We start from the raw sequence: 20426 nt of genomic DNA, 5'->3' as shown, positions 1-20426 counted from the left end.
CGTGTGTGGATTCATAGTTCCCATGCCATCTGATGTCAACAAGCTCCTTCAGCAACACTAATCCACTCCAGAAACTCCCCCAGATCAGTCAGCAGAGGCAGCGATTTGAACGAGGGCCAAGTTTCACACAAAGTGGTGTTAAAAACAACAGAAAGGAGAGAAAAATCACCTCATAAAACAATGTCACCATCTGACACGCTTATTTATTTTTTTAAAGGAAAAAAAACTGAATGGGGCAAAAATAAAACAAGTTTTTTTTATTTTTTAAAAGGTGGTATGTGTCAAATAATCGACGAGCATAAAAATGAGAAACGCAGTCGAGGGGCGAGTAACAGATTACAAGCCTACTTTGGCCTCGGCCTGTACTCATGGCAACAAGATAAACATTTGAACACTTTTGGCAAAAAGGGTGATATTTGAGGATGTCATTGTCGTCCTGAGTCACTAGAAATTGAAAAGTCATGTTGACGCTCCCTCAGATGGAAAACGGATCGTATCCGATTGACAGTATTCATGAAATAATATCATAATATATTCTTTTCAGCATTTAGACGACAGCATTTCAACTCCTGAGTAATAATAATAATAATAATCATTTATTTTATATAGCGCTTCTCAAGGCATGCCGACATCCCGAAGTCGCTTTACAGAGTCCAGTAGTCACACACACAGTCATCCCGGTGGTGGTAAGCTACATCAGTAGCCACAGCTGCCCTGGGGCAGACTGTGCGCTTCACGATAATACGATGAAAACAGAGTGGCAACGTCCCGTAGCTCAGGGACTCCTTGGTCCATGAAGAGACGCCTCCTCCGTTCCGACGCCTTAACCGGAAAACCTCTCGAGGTCGACCCGTTCGCTCCTCTCCGCTGGTGAGCAGTCCATTAGACGGCTCATCTTTCCTTAAACCGCCGGGGTACTCGGGGAGGCCGTGGTGTGGAGGGCTGGGCTGAGATGACAGAACTGTCAACACGGGCCTCTGACAAGGCAGAGCACTGCCATTACTTTCATGTGAGAGGATGGGTTAATTATAAGATTTGGTTTCTAATATGGAGCCTGTCGGAGGAAGTGCACATCTCAGAGCCGGTAATTAGACACAAATCGTTTGACTGAAGCAAATGTAGGGATGTGGGGGTAGAAGGGTGGGGAGTGTAAGATCAGTACGGAGAGAATTTATCATCCCTCGCAAACACAAGCTGGAAGCTTCTGAGATCTTAACGGCAGATTTGGTTTTTTATGGAGTGGGGCTGGGCGGGCGGCTTGGCCTCACATTTAAATCAACGTGTAGTTTTAAAGCAAGAACGTAACGGCTCGGTATATTTTGTTTTAAAAGAAAATGGCACATGTCAAATGTCACAAAGCCAATGTAAAAAATAATCTAAATATTATTGTTTTCAAAAGTGATTATTTGCACATACATTGAATAGTAAATAAAATATTGTAAAAAAAAAATTTTTAAAGAATACTTGAGCGTGAGTAGTCTTAATAATGTATTAGTAGCTGCTTAGAGCTGGTTATAATGCTTAGAGGTGGTCATAATTCTTAGAGCTGGTTATAATTCTTAGAGCTGGTTATAATTTTTAGAGCTGGTTATAATTCTTAGAGGTGGTCATAATTCTTAGAGCTGGTCATAATTCTTAGAGCTGGTTATAATTCTTAGAGCTGGTCATAATTCTTAGAGCTGGTCATCAAGTTTCAAGTTTTTTATTGTCACATCCCCTTTTATACAAGTATAATCGGTTTGTGAAATTCTTATGTGCAAAACACCCGACAGCAGTAGCAGACTAAAAAAAGAATAAGAATGAGAATAAACTATACAATATCCACACAAAAAAAGAAGAAAGTATTAACAATATATATATAAAACAATGTAATAGAATATACATCATGACAATATATATATATATAAAACAATGTAATAAAATATACACTTTTTTGAGACAATATATATATATATATATGTATATACAATATATATATATATAAAACAATGTAATAAAATATACACCATGGCCATAGATATTCACAGAATATGTTCTGGTGTGTAGTGTTAATGAGGGTCTCAGTCCTTGTTCAGCAGCCTGATGGCCTGACTGAAGAAGCTGTCCCTCAGTCTGTTTGTGCGGCACTTGATAATGCGGTATCTTAGAGCTGGTCATAATTCTTAGAGCTGGTTATAATTCTTAGAGCTGGTCATAATTCACTCTCTGATGTTCATTTTAAATTGCTGTGAAAAAAAAAAGTATATATATTCAAGTTTCACGGCAAAATCTACCAGATTGTTGGCCAATGGGCTGGAGGCCGTGGATCGATCCGAGCTGTCGGCTCTACCGGTATAAGGCAGCATCATTTCATACCACACAGTTCATTAATACCCGTGTACTTTCTCTACCTTGTGTACCTTCCTCCCTTCGGTTGAGGCAGTGTGGCGTGAAATTCCCACCATGGTGTATTTTAAATACACTATATCGATTTAGGCAGTGAGATAATTCAATGATACCATTTAAAACATCACATCATCAACATCTACAAAGCTCGTGTCACACTTGAAATGCCGGTTGCCATTTCTTCACCTCCATCTCCATCCTTCTCTTAACCCCGGGGTGGATTGCCGTGATCCCCCGACTTTCCCCGCTGGCAAGTTGCTGCCGCGCTTCCTCTGCCGTTTCCGTTTTTCTTTTCTTTTAAGTGTCGTATTGATTGATCAGGATCGTCTTGTGTGAATGTTGGACTTGTTTTTCATGTTGATGTTCTGTTTTAATGTTGTTTCTATCTTTCATGCTTTTATCTTTTATTCTGTATTATTTTATTGTAAGGTGACCTTGGGTGACTTGAAAGGGCGCCTCCAAATGAAATGTATTATTATTATTATCTTCAGATCCCCAGAACACTTTGATTTATGACCGAATACCTGTCAAAAACATTCCCATCAGCAGCTTTGTGTGTTTTGTTGTTGTTGTGAATTGTGTTTATTCTCAAAAGCAGAGTACACAGTTATATATTGCACATCATTTCATTTTCTCCCCCCCAACACAGAACAGATCGCACTGCTTTAATAGTCAGTCTTAGTAGTTCAAGTAGACACAAAGTAAAAATGGTGTATGAGGGTAATACAGACAAACGGGAACCAAATGAGTTTTAGAAAGTGGAAGATATTTATCCTACAACAGCGTCAAGGTGACTAAATAAGAAATAAAACCGTCCGAGGCCACAGAAACGGTTCATGAATCTCACGAGAGTCTTCAATCGATCAAAGTGTCGTCTGATCGGAGCGAGATCAGATGTTCCCCAGCTTTGTGTTTCCTGCCCCGTCGTCACATGTCGGCATCCTAAAGAAGATAAGCTAAACGCCACGACCACGTGAAACAATAAACCTCATAAACATCCTCATGTTCTCACGCCGACGTTGACGTAGGCTTACAGCATCAACTGTGTTGGTTTGACCTGCAGAGGCTTTCACTGTGATTGCTGTGTGCTCTTCTCTCCCTATGATCCATTTTTAATACTGCACAAATACGACTTCTTTTCTTCCTCAAAATACAGCTCAGTCGGCTCTGACTCACCGCTATCGCCGACAGTGTCGCCGCTCAACGGGATCACTCCGGCGACGCGGTTAATGGGAGCGACCTAATTGGCCGAGGCGAGCGCTTCCCAAAGTGTTCGCACGCCGGCCTCGCGGAACATCGGCTGAAGGCCTCGCCGAGCTTTTTAAGTGGCCGAGATGACACGCCGATGACGCACCGGCGATGAAATGTCAGGATGCGAGTCGTGCTAATGGAACATCGACTGAATAAAAAGGTTGAATGAACCCCTCTGGAACGCTCTCCCGCTAACTGATGTGTTCACGGTGGGACTAAAGGCGCTGCGATGACGCCCTTTGACTGACGGATTTTTTGAAAAGTGCCATTTCGTGAAGCGTCACAGCGCCATTCATGAGGGAGAAAAGGGATACGGGCCTGTGACGGTGCCTGCCCCAGAGAACTAGACAAGGGCCATATCCACGTCCACTAAACACACGGAGAGAGAGAGAGAGAGAGATTGGCTCAGTTCCGACACCAATTTCCTCTCTCTAATTACAATTAAAAGAGTCACGCTTGTTTTCATGCAGCGTGGCGGAGCTGAGAATGGCTCGATTGCTTATTGTTGGTGGTCTTGACAAAAGGGGCCTGCGATAACAGGCCGGGGGGGGAGGCTCGTTTTCTTTCTCCGGGCCAGAATATTAGCAGATTGGCTCCACATGCCATTCCGGGAGCTATGAAAAGGTTATTGGTTCAATCCCCGGAACATTAAGTGCTCTGGCCCTGAACGAGCCCATTTCACGGAAGCACACGGCGGACCACCTCGACATGTCGTGTCAAACCGACTCGGCACTCACATTGGTTCTTGACATAACCACTTTATTGCTAAGTCAGAGTCACCTTACTGACACGGTGGCCCACTCATCCCAGACCACTCTCAGCCTCCTCTCTAAAGTGTCCCCGACCGACTCTGGATGTCCTTCAAATCATTCCCACCAATGTATTTTACGCACATGTGCACACGTCCCCGCTAATGGACATGCGTTGGCGTGGTAACCGCGATGGTTTCCACGGACTTTGCTTCAAGTTTCGCGAAGCCAAGAAGTTTTTTATTTCGCTCCGACTCGGGCATTTATTTTTAACCGTACATGGAAACGTGACTAAGACCCTGTTCAAGTTTATAGTGTCTATAAATAGATTTTAAAAGTGTTAGTATCTTTCCCTTCTCTGTCCGGTCACTAATAAACCTTATTGTACACGACATCAACTGCCATATTCCTATATTAGTGCCGGCTCCTGTGGGAACGGTGCTGCGTTGGCACCACAAAAGAAGAAGAGCAATAGATCCGAAAATCAACATTTTAGAATTTCTAAATTTCGTGCAGTTCACTGCTACACGTGGCTCTCAAATGGAGTTTAGTTCAGCGCAAACCAACGAAGAGCTGAACAACATCAACGCTTCATTTGGTTCAATTCAGTTCATCGTGTACAGCCCAAAATCACAAATTAGGAGAGCAACAGAGGAGGATCCCTCTCCAGGGTGGACAGAAGAACAGATGTCATGTGACCAATAATATACCACAACGGACAGATGTGGAGATCATGAGCCGTCGGCAAAAAAAGATGTTCGCATTTACTCAAAACCCGACAGTTGAGTTGAAAATGGCGACTGTGGGTCAGTGGGTAGCAGGTCTGTATGATTAATGGTTGTCAATCATGTGTGATCGAGTGGGGGTGTTAATTGAGACTGATTGTGCTCCCAATTATTGTTTATGCATTTCAGGTGTGTGTGTCATGTGACCAAGTCTATATAAGCTGATGCACCTGCAGATAATAAAGGGCTTGAGTATCATTCTTACAAACTCCTAACCAGTGTTTTTTGTCCTCCCAAGTTTATACATGTTGAGTCGATACATGCAGTCAAGCTCTGCTTAACACGGTTCAATCCCCGCCCTAGTTGATGTGTCCTTGAGCAAGGCACTTGACCCTGAGTCGCTCCCTGTAGCTGCGTAAGTCGCTTTGGATGAAAGCGTTGGCTAAATGACACGTAATGTAATAATAATGTCCAGCAGGGGTACTCAACTTCGGAGGCCAAGAGGGCCACATTTAAACCACAACAGGTGCAAAGGGCCACACATTATTATTAACATATATTTGAAACATTTTATTCACTGTATTTATTACTACCTAATTTTCACACGATTTTGGTTGGCTAATTATAATTCAGGGTTTTTCCTGGGTCAAAATGGGTCTTCGGTGCTCCCAAAAAATGTTGGGAGCACCGAAGACCCCGTCTGTTCGTGCAGGTCGGGCCGTTGAGTGAGTGATCAGCAGCTGGCCACTCGGTCTATTCGCGCACCTTACAGTTGCGTATTGATCAGACAAGAAGACACGCTTATCAACTCCAGTGTTTCCCCTACCATTAGAACAGGGTGAAATCTCCACCCGCCACTCTGTAATTTTCGTCTACCCCCCCCCCCCCCCCCGCATCGAAGCTCTGCCGCGATGCGCGCACACGGGTGAGCACACTCTCACCACCCCCCCCCCCCCCGTCAACAACTCATCTCGGCTCGTGCGCCAGAGCTCCGATGCCGGCGCGCGCCCTAGTCCCGCCCCCCTGAAGCTGTAAACCTAGGGGAAACACTGAACTCGATTACGATTGATCAAAACAGAACGAGGGTTCGGCTGTAGCCTCCTTGAAACATACTATTGAGAACATATTCGCTGACATGCACGTGATGAACACAGTTTTTATTTTTTTCATCGCGGACTTTTTTTTGCCTTAGGCGCTCGGGATTTGTCATAGGCGCTCGGGAAAACGGCTTAGGCGCGCCCAAATTTTCTCTATGCAGGAAAAACCCTGATAATTATTATGCATTTATAACCAGGCATGTCGGGGGCCACAAAATAAGCGTCCGCGGGCCGCCTGTTGAGTAAGTCTGATGTACAGTAATGAAAAGAGAAAAACAAAAAATGAATCAAAATGAATGTGACGATGATCGGATACAAACCCATGATTACATCTGCACATTAACAACTAGAATGGGCACTCGGTAGAGTGCATACCTTCGCATATCACAACATTGGGCATTGAGTTATGAACATGTTGGCATTAGTTGCATGCCAATTGGATATCAATTGACCGCGCTATGGTAAAAAGAAGATGTTGACCTTTTCATGACCTTGACCTTTGACCCGATCGATCCCAAAATCTAATCAAATGGTCCCCGGATAATAACCAATCATCCCACCAAATTTCATACGATTCGGTTTAATACTTTTTTACTTATGCGAATAACACGCATACAAATAAATAAATAAATACACGGCGATCAAAACATAACCTTCCGCATTTTCAATGCGAATGTAATCACATAATTATAGTTTTATTCACCTCTACTACACCATTTGTTAACATTGATGCACACGATAAAAGTGTTTTTCTTTTTTCTTCCAACATGTTCACAACAGTTACCGACTGTTGGACAAAAACGGCAACAAAAGACGAAAGAAAAAAAGTGTGGCGGTGAAATCATTTGAACACAAGAAGAAGCCAAAGGAGACTCGCTGCATGAGCCGTACGGGCCATTTGGTTCCTCTGATTAGAGAACCTCCATTAAAACAAAGTGTTGCTTTCCGCGCCCAGCGTGCTCGCTGCAAACTATGTGATTGCCCCGCGCCCCTCGACGAGAGAGCCTCCGCAGCCCGAGTAAAGGTTCCCGCGGGCGGCCCGGCGCGGCGACGAGGCGGCGGTTCACGGATGCTCATTAGGGCGTTAGCGCCCGGTGCGATCGTGTGCAAATGACTGAGCCTGAAAGACGGGGGCCACAAAGACAAAATCAAAGTCAGGATGACAAAGGGAGGACGGCTTCGGGCGAGGAGGTCGGCGAGGGGAAACGGCGTTCTCGCGCACATTCGCGCAAAATCCCGAAAAGAACCGAGACGGCGCCTTCTCGCCGCGGCGTCGACGCTCGCCGGCCTCTGACCGCCGCCGCCTCGTTAATCTCGCCGACGGCAAATCTGCAGCGCACCCTCGCCGTCCCATTCATCTAATGGGACACTGTTCCTGAAAGCTGAAGTAATGAGCTGGCTATGTCGTGCTAATGGTGGTGTGGGGGCGTTGCCTGGTAAATTGCAAATGTGGGAGGATGACAAACCTCGGTTTCGTGCCGTTTGACTGATGACGAGCGCCGCTGAACTCGGCGATCTCGCATAGGGGGTTCTGGGTGCGCCGCCTGTAGATTCCTCATGCAGACTGTTGGAGACGGCGGTACAGCCCAACACCACCGGAAGGCACACGGCTACACTGGACGATTATGCACATCGTATATTAATGAGTCATTCCATAATGAGCCCCTGAGGCTGTCAGTGGAGACCATATTTATTTAGACAAGATGTTAAACACACTTGGAAAGACGCCAAAAGAGAGGCAACTTCATCAGGAGAACGTTTAGACTATTTGACAATCGCGCTCTGCTGAACATCTCCCGCTAATAGGTTCAACAGTGCCACCGTACCTGTTGGTGATTTATGCGTGCGACAGCATCGGTTCATCAGCGGGCCACGGCCGACGAGGTTGACTGATAATAAATCAGACCGGCGAGGCGGGAACGGTTCGGCTGATGACGGGTACGGTGAGCCGGAGGCGCTCGAACCGACGCTCGGCTCGCAGCTCCGAGCGCTGGAGGCGCCGCAACGTGAAGTCGACGAGACTAAAATATCAACGTGATGGAAGTTCGAAGAGTTTAGCGATGGAGAGAGAAGAGAAGCGCGCACGCGCACACACACACACACACACACACTTCTGTCCTGCGGAACAACGTAGGGAATTAAACTTAAATGATCTAAAAAAAAGAAAATTGGGGGGGAAAATCGAAAAAAGAAAAAGTAGCCAATCCTAAATGAGAAAACTGGATCGCTTTTATTTGATTCTAATTTCAAGGAACCGAGAGAGCAGAGAAGCTTTATCTTTCCGCAATGTACAGAGAGAAGCTCAAACTCCCCTGGAGCTTTTCACCCCCCCCCCCCTCCCTCTCTCGGAACACGGCCTCCAGAGTGTCATGCTCACCTCCTGGCGAGCCTGGACTTCAACAGCCCCTGATTTCCCAATCTGAAATATAAGAGCTATAAAAGTTAGGAATCCTCTTCCTCAAGGCAAATAAGTCCCATGCCACTCGGGGCGTATTAGGATGAGCCTCGCGCCACGGACTGAATTTCGGTCGGTGTGCAGAATCTTTTGAGTGAACCGGGCGCAGAGGCCCGTTCTCCAGCAGAGCGGGAGGAGGACGGGAGGAGGAAGGGAGACGGTCACCCGACGAGCAGACGTGAAGACGAGGAGGGGACGCAAAGGAGTGCGCCGCCCGACCGAGATCAAGTGCTGGGAGAACCGGGTAAACCAGAGCATTAATGCCACTATGCCACACACACACACACACACACACACACACAAACACACACACACACACACACACACACACACACACACACACACACACACACACACACACACACACACACACACACACACACACACACACACACACACACACACACACACACACACACACACACACACACACACACACACACACACACACACACACACACACACACACTTCAATTGCCCTTTGGGGGATGATTTAAGTCACGATATTGACTGGACGTCTCTAGCTGAATCAGCACCGGACAATCGCTTGACCAGTCGGTATTTAATCCTTTGTCCAGTGCATCTTCTGACAAAAACACCCAATTGTACTGAAATAAAAACCATTTTTAAACTTGCCACACATGAGAATAAACTACAAAGCAAAGCGATAAACAGCAGCCAGCAGTTTCACTTAATGATGAGCACAACGAGTGACGGTCGGCGATTCTTTTGGCTCATGGTCGTCAAACAAGTGGTACAGGTACCAGTACCAGTACTGTGGTTAATTACTCCCAGGGTTCAGAGGAGTAGAGTCCAAGCAGTTAGTGTTAGAAACAACCACTTCATTTGATCAATAATTATTATGTGTGTAAAGAAGCTACAAAGGTTGATACCCTTCATTTGTCAGTCTGCATGATATTTAAATAGGTTGATATTTTAATTGTTGAGTTTTTGGGCCTTGTAAAGTTTTTAGAAGTCTGTCGGATCTGGAAACTACAGAGTCCCTCTGCTAATTTCTTTATTCTGCTTCTTTATAAATTATATATATATTGTATTGTATGTAAATAAAGAAATACATCGCACACCTCCACTCAGCTCTAGAAATCAAATATAAGTATCACACTTTCATATTATGTCCTCCAAAGTACAATGAGCTCATTTGACTCGGCTGCAGACAGTGAGGATGAAGAAAGAGAAGTTTAGGACAGCTAATTTACATCAACAACAACATTTCCTCGTGTGAATATTCATTTAATAACGAGGATGCTCGTTGGCCGATCCCCTGGACGTGCTTCCCTGCAGCATCCGATCCATTCCTCGGAGACCGCTCCCACAAGTTCATCTCTTCAGAGTTTCCACAGACCTGCGTTGAACCGAGCTGGATCAGATTGCGTAACGTAGTTGAAGGGACGGTCGATGATTCTTTTTTCTACCCTACGCCAGTATTAATGTGATTTGAACCAATAACAGAGCCACAAAAAAAAAACATAAGTCCAGCATCTGCGTCCGGCTGTGCGTTTAAAGACGTTGCTGGCCGAGCGGCACGTCTGACCGCCGAGCCCCGTTAATCCGCATGAATTCTTAATCCTTAATTACAAAAAGACTCACCGACACGTGGCTCTGCGCTCCGTGAGAGTCGTCGCCGTCGCGGTGAGGATCTGGATCGTGATACTGGAGATGCGGCGATAAAGTTAACTGATTGTTGTGATACAGTCGCACCAGGCATACAATTCATGTTTGAATATTATAAATAACCGCAATGAGATCAGTTGAACATGGAAATGATCCGCCAACCCTACGAGAAAGTTTGAAACGGCGTACAACTGTTTTTTTGAGAATATTAAAAGCTGAAAGACAAGTTTTTGTTCCCTCCTGAAGGGCGTAACCCAAACCCAAACAGTAGCCCTGGGTTTCGGGGGGCTTATCCTCAGATTCGCACCTGGAAAAGTTCATCCTGCCCTGGAAGTCCGAGGCTGTGCCGAGCCCTTCCTAATTACCTTCGCATTGAAAATGCGGAAGTTTATGTTTTGATCGCCGTGCATTTATTTATTTGTATGCGTGTTACTCGCATTACACAAAAAGTATTAAACCGAATCGCATGAAATTTGGTGGGATGATTGGTTATTATCCGGGATCATTTAGATTTTGGGATCAATCGGGTCAAAGGTCAAGGTCAAGGTCATGAAAAGGTCAAAATCTTCTTTTTACCATAGCACGGTCAATTTGTATCCAATTGGCATGCAACTAATGCCAAAATGTTCATAATTCAATGCCCAATCTTATGATATGCGAAGGTATGCGCTCTACCGAGTGCCCGTTCTAGTTGATTGTGTAACTGCTGGGAACTTTAGATTTTTTGTTTTGTTCATCGAAGCAGAAGGATTACATCTTTAGAGACCCACCTGATCCCGCCTCCCTCTTCTCGGCCGTCCCTCGGCGGGTTTTGCCGCTCGGGAGAACCCAGCCCGTGAAGAGCGAGAGAACGTGACCTCTTGCATTTCAAACCCGTACTGGAGCAGCAGATGTGGATCCTTACGGGTTAATCGTCAAGGTCTTGCGTGTTCTTAATCCCTTTATCTATTACGGATTGGACATCTGGGCTATTCTGAGTGCTGCAGACCGTCGGCAGTCGATAGCTGTGTCTGTGTCTGTGTCTGTGTCTGTGCCGTCAGCTCAAATACAACACGATCAGGGTTCTTACACATTTTGATCAGTGGATTTCCAGTACTTTAAACCAAATTTCCATAACCAAACTGAAATCTCGGTTTCTCCATAAAAAAGTGAGAACATTTGTGAATTCCAATGCATACAGTATACATTAAATTAAACAAATGACGAGCAAACTTTCCAGTTAACCCTCCTGTTACCTTTGGGGCCAATTTGACCCCATTCAATGTTTAACGTCTCTAAAAAAATTAATGACATCATTATTTTTGCTTCATATTTCATGACTTTTCCTAATTTACCGGGGACAACTGGAAAAACATAAAATTCACATGATGATATGTTTTCAATGTCCTGAACACAACTTGTACCCATCGGTGTTCTTCGGGGTCAATTTGACCCCAGGCTATTTTTCACTGTGTAAAATATATAACAAATATCAACTTTTTTATTTATTTAAAGGGATATTTAGGTAGTCAACAAAACTACATAAAGTACCTCACACTTAAACTTGGGAAACAATATTAATTCTCATCATTTTCTGGAGGTTTTAATTGTTGGGGTCAAAAAGGGTAAAAGATGTAAGTGAATTTGAAGGTAACAGGAGGGTTAAGGTTCAGTATGAGAGAGTATGCCGGCTTAAATTTTGAGCGTCTTTCTTTCTAAAACATATTCATTATTTCAAACTCGGCGTGAAAGAACATGTGAATATAACACATTTCCATGACTTTTCCCAAACTTTTGTGATTTAAGTTTTTTCCATGACTTTTCCAGGCCTGGAAATTACCATTTTAAAATTCCATGACTTTTCCAGGTTTTCCATGACCGTACGAACCCTGACTCTGCCCTGCATGGATGTCTCGGGCCTCACTTCTGATTACACTTTTGCTTCTGCTGTAAAACTCCACTAATTTGGAATTCCAGGTCTTTCCTGCGAAGCAGCTTCAAGGCGACTCACTGAGAAGCCAGACGGAGACACTTTACACAAAAAGGGAAGTTCATTTGTCCTAATTCAAGAAATGTGAGCATTCAATGCCAATTTAGCCACCAAATAAAGCGTGAAATCGTTGCATAATCAATAGTGAATGAACAAAACAAAAAAAAGGAAGATCTTTGTTTATTTGAAAGAACAGCGCACAGCAGTTTGGGCACACAACCATAATTGAATTTCTGAGCCTCTCATCCGGCAGAAGAAAAGCTTTGAACGTTTAATAAATTCATTCGAAGGCTAAATTGCACACTTGTTTCATCTGGCAATGAGATTACTCAAATGGAATATTCTGGAAAACTGTGGCGAGAAAGGCGATAATGAGGCAGTAATCTTATTTCTCCACAGCAGCGTCTATTGTTCTCTTAAAAATATATATATATATATATATATATAAAAGAGGGCCTCTGTTTAGTCTGGTTCAAATCTCAATCCCATCCGTCTTTCCATTGAGGGGGGGGGAAAAAAATCAAAAATTTCGCAGCACCAAGGATAAATGAGAACAATAACAGTTCTGCAGCATTCAAATGCATCAAGCGCAGATAGGAGGGGAGCGCCATTGTGTCTCTTTTGGACAATCACCAGACGGCAGCGGGACGATTCAGAGCCGAGCAGCGTCGCTCACCCTCAAGGAAACTTCTTGAAAACAACTTCCTCCAAGTCAGCCTGACTTCACTTGGCCTCCTGCTTCGGTTGACTCCAGGCGCCTTGAAAGCAACTTGTTCTTCACGTTGGGACTAAAATATATCAATTCACACACACACACACACACACACTCCCTCAGAGCCTTTTCCCTCTAAATGGGGAAGCGTCTGCGTTGGGCCAGCAGGGGTTAATCTTCCCTTTCTTTGAGATTACGCTTCACTTCCCAGCGGCCCGGCCCAGACACGATAGCCACTCTCTTCTAATCCACCACTGCAGGCTTTTGATAGCTCCCCCTGCGAGTCCTTATGACTGTTACAGATTATAAATGAGAGACAGAGAGGGAAGGAGAGCGACAGCAGAGGAGGAAGGGCAAGCGAGAGAATTAAAAAGGGCTCCTATTTCAGTCGCAGCCGTCTTTGATTACCTCCAAATGCAATGCTCGAGGTTACGCAACATTTTACGCTGCTCGGGTCCAACTAATACGTTTAGAATTTGCTCTTAAAAAAAAAAAGGGAAAACCAAGAAAGAGTGTCACCGGGAGAAAAGCTTTAAAATCCCGTCTCTGGTTTGTTTGGATCGTCAAAGCACAGAATCGCTAGATGCCACAATTTTGACTGTTACAGCTGAAAAAGAAAATACTTTAATCTTGCTTAATGACGCCGCAGCGCTCCATCGATCACGACGGAGTCAGGAGGATGGGGGGATGGGGGGGGGGGACAGTCTTATCTGGCATTAGCTGTTTACACTCCATCATCTTTTGGAAGGCGCCCATTGTGCCGTCAGCCCTCTCCATCACTCCTTCCCTCCTCTCCTCTGCGATACTGAATAATCTCTGGGATAACAAATCTACACATGGCCGTGCTTGTTGTTGTCATCGTCGTCCCCCCAAAATAAAAAAAAATAAAAAAATTCCAATGAATAATTCACAACCATCTGCCGTGGCTCAGCGGTGTGAATAAGACTCTGAAAAGTGAGGAGGTGCTACTCGCGTTTATTTTAAAAAATCCAACTCCCCCCCCCCCTCACTGCACCGCTGCAGCGAGAGAGAAAAAGGACGCTCGCTCTCCCTCCTTTCCCCAACACTGCCCCAACCTGCTGGTCCAAAAGAAACCTGGGAGTGAAGCGAATGAGTTTCCGGTCCTCCACAGCCGTACAGCCCTTTTAGTTCGGTTGTGTGCACGACAGCGAAAGGGGTTAGAAAAGGTGCGGAGGGGGAAAGAAAAACAAAAACACGCCGTGGATTCCCCACCGGCTCCCGAAGCAGCACCGGCGGCCAGCATCGTCAGGAATGAGACGGGAGGAAGAGCTTGGGATCCCTCCAGGAAGTCAAAATGCCAACTAAGACTGGTAAACAATACGAGATGCGACTGAACCCCGCGTCAGGCTGCACAGACCTGAGAGGGGGCCTCCTGCAGCAGACGGGCCCCCGGCCTCTTGGAGAGGGGAGTCGCGCTGCGTGACGAGGTATCGACGCAAGTCCCCCCCCCCCACCAGCCAGGACCTGCCACCGATTACTGCCACCGGAGAGCGAAGGGGAGGGTCTCGTTGGGATGAGAGAGCTTGTCTGTGTGTGTGTTCTCGCTCCGGCTCCGAGGCCATAAACCTGGCTCCAGAATGCCAAGTAGCATGTCAGCATGCCAGCCGTCTGCCACCCAAGTTTAAGTCCGACAAAAGGGCCTTCAGTGATCTAAAATGGCGGTTTTCAGAACGGGAAATGATGATCCGTCATACATGGAAAGGGGCTTAGCGACACTGCGCACAGACAGGAGGGCGACGAGAGGGACGTTAACTGCTAACTGGTGAAAGCGAGGAGCGAGAGGTCCACTCTCAAGAGTCTGGCAAGTACAGCGGGACTTCTCCTCGGCGGCTTTTGGTGTCGTTTATTGTCAATTTGGCTTTTTTTTTAAACGTGGGATTATGTTTGTCCATCAACTGACGTATTGTGAACGCATTTAAAAAACGACTCCTTTCCTTATTGAAATAGTCCAGATGAGATGAAAAGTGTGATGAATGTGGATTTAGGTCGGGACCATTTCTATTTTTTAATGAATTGTTTCAAAAGTGGATTATTGGTTGCAGAAGCACACGCAGGTCAGATGATGAAATAACAAGAATTTTCCAAAACTGACCAGAGTTGTAAAGTATTTTAGAAACCTTCGTAAAGGCTCAAAAGATGTGTGAGGACTGAGAAATGAGTAGGAGGAAAAAGAAGAAGACGAAGAAAAGGAAGAAGAAGAATATGACGAAGAAAAGGAAGAAGAAGAATATGACGAAGAAAAGGAAGATGAAGAAAAGGAAGAAGAGGACGAAGAAAAGGAAGAAGAATAATAAGAAGACGAAGAAAAGGAAGACAAAGAAAAGGAAGAGGAGGAAGAAGAAGACAAATAAAAGGAAGAATAAGAAGACGAAGAAAAGGAAGAAGAAGAAGACGAAGAATAAGAAGACAAGGAAGAATAAGAAGACAAGGAAGAAGAAGAAAAAGAGGAAGAAGAAGAAGAAGAAAAGGAAGACAAGGAAGACGAAGAAAAGGACGAAGAAGAACTGGGACAACAACCTGTCTCTACTCGCAGTTAAAAGAGAAAAGAAGCCGACACCAATAACCCACATTGTGCCACACAGCAGCAACTCACCCAATGGCTGTGACATCATGAACCTGAATACAACCGAGACAGCCAAAGCATGATGGGTAAAGGAAGGACACACAATCGGCCTTTTGTCCACTTTTGATCTGCAGTTCAATTCAATTCAGTTTATTTGTATAGCCCAATTTCACAAATTAGTCTCTGAGTGCTTTACAATCTGTAAATCAATTTATTTTCTTGAGGGAAAATCAATCGGGCCGACCACAAATAATTATATTCTCGGACCAACGTGCGCCCTATCCGAGACGCCACTGTGTAAAACGATGCAACATGCTGTGCGTGAGCGAGGGAGTCGGCGACAAAATCACTCAAAAGAAACGGAAGGGCACTTGTGGAAATCGCTAAATCAAAAACGCGGGTCTTGTTTTGCGCCAAGGTGGAATCAAGTCATCGGCAACTTCATAAAAAGGAGAGAGGCTACTCGGAGTTAAAATAGAAAAATATCTCAGCTTTGGCAAACTTTGGCAACGCGTCGATTCTCTCCATTTCTGCCGTCACACTCGCCAATAAACTGTGGACTGAAAGCTTCGTGAGCCGATGGTGACTGAGCTCATCAAAGAAAAGAACGTCTTCACAAGCGGGGCTTCGGTTAGCACTTCTTACACGTGCCTGGAGCCAGTCCACCGGCTCTCAAAAGAGTCATACATACAAAACTGACCAATACATGTAATAATGCAATAAACGCAAAATGCCTCGAGACATTACGTGCCGAATTGAGCCCGATTAAGTCATTTGTTGCTCGGTGGTTTTCTGACCATTTTCATTCGGAACAAAGAAACAGTACATCGGCATTTGAATATACCTAAACACACTATGGACAGATTGAAGAAGGCTTTAAAGAAAACTCGACACAAATGAATGCAGGCGTCATGCCGCCAAACGTTACTCCTCTTCAGACAGCCGAAGGAGAAGAGCAAAACCTCTCGCACAACTCTTCCAGAATCTTTTTCAACATCTTACCTGAGCGGCTGTGAGAGCTCATCGTTGCTGTTGCCAGGCAGACTTGACGAGGAGGAGGGGGTGAGCGGTGTCAGTGCACCTCCGTGGAGGCTGTACTGACCACCATGGGTTGGGTTTTTTTTCCGGCCAAGTCGGTGGTGCCGAGGAGGGACAGAGAGCGGTTGTTTCTCAGGGCTTCATCACACCGGAGCCACAGGTGGAGACTTCAGCGCTGTGTCGTGGCAGGAATCAGCCCTGAGAGGTGGATGTCAAAGAGGAAAACAAGTTCTTTAAGATGCACGGGGAACTCCAAACAGAACCTATTTAAAACAAACATATTCTAAATCGGGGCTTTTTGTCCCGTCGACTTTTTTTTAATTCCTCTCCGCAGTTATTGAGCCAAAAGCTCCCGTGTGGCACGGGCCAGAGGGGAAGGCCTGGGCTTTGTGATCAGTTTTCCTCCACAGTTCCCCCCCCCCCCCCCCAATGACGTTGAGGAAGTTGTGCCATATATATCACGTGCTGTGTGGACTGTGAAGTGTCTACGCACGGTCAGCGGTGAGCTGCCGCAGAGGAGTCACAGCCAACAGCAACAACAAGTGAAAAAAGCAGATGCAGTGAAATTCGTTCTCGCCAGCGCTAGAAAAGAGAAATGGGATTAAAACTCCTCATCGTGAAAGAAAACGCTTGCCGATTGTTTGATTGTTCACAGATACTGTTAAAACCACATCTCAAATACTCTAAGAGCAGCCGAAGAAAAGTAAAAAGAAAAAAGAAATGATGTAATATACAGCTCTCGGATTCCTCCAAGTGAGAGATCTCTTTCAATTAAATAAATATGGTTTCAATTGGACCATCTGGATTTACAAGAAATAATAGCATGTTGACATGATCTAAACGTAACAGCGAGTCGCCGCAGCCGGCGGGGGAGAAGCGTTTGAATGCGTTCCAACGGCAAAATGAAAACGCTCCAGACGTACACTGACGTTCTTGAGAAAACTTTCTCATCCTGGCACAGCCGTGAAGACGGTTATTGAAACGTGACGTGGCTATAGCTTCACACTCGGTGTCCTGATGAAGAGACTCTTCCCTCTGAATCAAATGCAAACGCGAGGGCCGCGACTTGCCTCAGGAGTCATCAGCGGAGAGGAAAGAGGACGGAAACTTCCCACACTTTCTGGTGTGTGTGTTGTGCAATCAACAATACAAGGAGCATGTAAGCACACACACACACACACACCTGAAGTTAACGCTCACCTCCGTCACATCCAACAAGTGTCAACAGAACACAAACGAGTGGGGATGAGAGCTGTAATCGGTCACTACAAAAGCCACAGGGGCCACGATGCAGTGTGTATGTGCTCCGTTCCTCTCTCTCTTCCATAGGTCAGAGAGAGAGAGAAAAAGAGAGAGACGGAGAGACATAGGTCAGAGAGAGAGACGACGTACCTCGAAAGGCTGTTGAACTGAATTACTGTCAAACAAATTGGTCGGGTGGAAAGAAGGTGCAAGCGTTGCGCGGACCAAATAAAATCTCGTGGAAACGACGTGACTGCCAGGATCCTCCAGGGTCTGACTTCACTCGTCAGGAATTATCGTGGAGGAAAAACAGTCCTTCAAATAGAACGACAACATTTAAGGCCCCGCTCGCTCGTTGAGCATCGAAGGGCCTCTATTGCCGGTCTTTCCCCAAACCCGTGGGTCGGGGACCCAAAGGCGGGTCACACACGTTTTTGTTCGGGTCACGAATTTGTATTTGCAGAATTTCTAGTGCTACATCCTTTCATTCATCACCTCGAACATTGAATCCGATATGGAAGGCGCGGGGGTGTACACTGTTTATTTAACTGAATAGAGTAAATGAAAAAGATGGCCCCTTACATCTGGCCCAAAACGCGTGAGTTTACTCGCTCACCGTGTTCTCATCATAAGCGTCGAGACGCTCCGCGAGGGGCGGGGCTTATCTCTGTGTCTCGTCTCCGTAAAGACCGTTATCATCTCCTTCCTCCACCAGAATAACTAACCACTAGTTCTGCTTTATATTTGTTGTGGACGTCCCACACACTAACGCCCTCGTGTTTGGGTTCATGACATCACCCGTAGGCTCACTCAGCTCGGTCACTTTCACCGATGAAGTTACCGTTACGTCTGAAAGACTTCCGCTTCCAGCGCTACGAGAGCGGAACTCAAGAGCCGATTGGCCCGAGTTGCGAGATGACCGCCTCAAAGTTGAAATATTTCAACCATGGGCGAAAATTGCGCCGCTGGAAACGCGCCGCCTACATTGCGTCGCCCCAAACGCGCCGCCCGGGAAAATATCGCGTCTATCGCAGCCACACGCGTCTGTACGTTGACTTTTCATGGGATTCGGGCGCGCGAAAAAATAGTTTCACTTTTGGTGTGAACGCACCTTTAGCGTGTTTAGAACCGTTAGCTGCACGCCCTCCAGGCCGGGGCCAACACGACCAGAGGGAAGGGTTAGCCCAGGGGTGGGCAAACTTTTTGACTCGCAGGCCACATTCGGTTCTAAAATGTGACAGAGGGGGCCAGGAGCATTTGGACACGCAATGTAATTTATTAAACCTGGAGATTGCGTCTGTTTTTTATACATTTCAATTTAACGTGCAAAGTTAAAGTAATCAACATTTACTGGAAAGAGATCAATGGAATCACTTTCAACATTCAAAACAAAGTATTACCCAACGAAATACTCAAACTCAATAATTTCTAATTGTTTTAAACCCCGCAAAATAATGGACGATTGTCCTGAGAGACTGTATTAAATATCCTGCCTGCAGCAGAAACTAGAAAGGGGTCTTTAAATTGAGGGCGATGTGCGGCGTCATCTGGTCAGCATGTGTATGAACCCGTCCCAAACAGACTGACAGCGCTTTACTCGAGAAAATATGACCCTAAAGCTGACAATTGAAGTTCGATTTTTTAAAATTCTTCATATCTTTTCTGAAAACACACCTTTACTCATGTAGACAAACTGTTTTGGTGTTTGAAATTGGTTTACCAAAGGTCATAGGTTCACAAAAGCAGTGAAATATCTGAATACAATGCTAGATACATGTACTTGCACCTGTCCATCATGGAGAGGGATCCTCCTCTGTTCTCTCCTTGAGGGTTCTTCCCTTTTTCCCCCTGAAGGGTTATTTTGGAGTTTTTCCTGATCCGATGTGAGGTCAAAGGTCAGGGATGTCTATATGTACAGATTGTAAAGCACTCCAAAACCAATTTGTAATTTGTGAAATTGGGCTCCACAAATAAACTGAATTGAATTGAATTAAATAAAGAAAACCAAATTTTGTATGACCGTTTTGAGTAAAAATGATGTGGTCTGTCACACATTCACCAAAATGGTAAAGATGGGACTGAGAAATTACTTCATATTGCAGATAAAGTTTCATGGGGTGTGTGCAAATAAAACATGACCATTACATTTTTTTTATTTTTATAAATATGTATTGTACATAAATAAAATAAAAATCTACATTATATACATGTTGTGAAATAGAAAACAGAACACAACTATTGACACAGACTATTTACAATATGGCTTCACTATAATAACATCATGTCATCGTGTCACGAGGCCTCTCTGCTGGCCGGGCAGGTTGAGCTGCAGGTGGAGCTGCAGGCGCTGGTGAATCCTCTCTGTAAAATACAAGACTAGTCAACACCGCGCGCACGTTACGGACACCGTGACGGACACCGTGACACGTAACGTGTAGTAAAGACTCTTACTCGGTCCAAGTGGCTCTCTTCTGGCTGCGTGTTCCTCCTCGTGGCTCTGCAGCCCCTCCAGGCTCCGCGCTGCTCGCCAAAATCACTGTGGCGGTTTCTAAATGAGTCTCACCTGTGTGGTGGGCGGGTCCCTTGT

General features: G+C 45.3%; 1 protein-coding gene across 2 annotated transcripts in view; it reads right to left on the bottom strand.

Annotated features, from left to right (window-relative positions):
* The window catches only part of hdac4 (histone deacetylase 4), a 125467-nt gene that overhangs the window by 93146 nt on the left and 11895 nt on the right, over window positions 1-20426 (bottom strand). For both annotated transcript variants that reach the window (XM_056425196.1, XM_056425213.1), the window contains exon 2: window positions 16562-16795. In XM_056425196.1, coding sequence (XP_056281171.1) covers window positions 16562-16583 — 22 coding nt within the window. In that variant the 5' untranslated portion in view covers window positions 16584-16795. The remainder of the gene's footprint in view (window positions 1-16561; window positions 16796-20426) is intronic.

The sequence above is a fragment of the Pseudoliparis swirei genome, chromosome 2 (genome assembly GCF_029220125.1).
Source record: "Pseudoliparis swirei isolate HS2019 ecotype Mariana Trench chromosome 2, NWPU_hadal_v1, whole genome shotgun sequence".
Classification (NCBI taxonomy): Eukaryota; Metazoa; Chordata; class Actinopteri; order Perciformes; family Liparidae; genus Pseudoliparis; species Pseudoliparis swirei.
The sequence above is the reverse complement of the archived record's forward strand: the minus strand, read 5'-3'. Positions and strand labels throughout refer to the sequence as shown.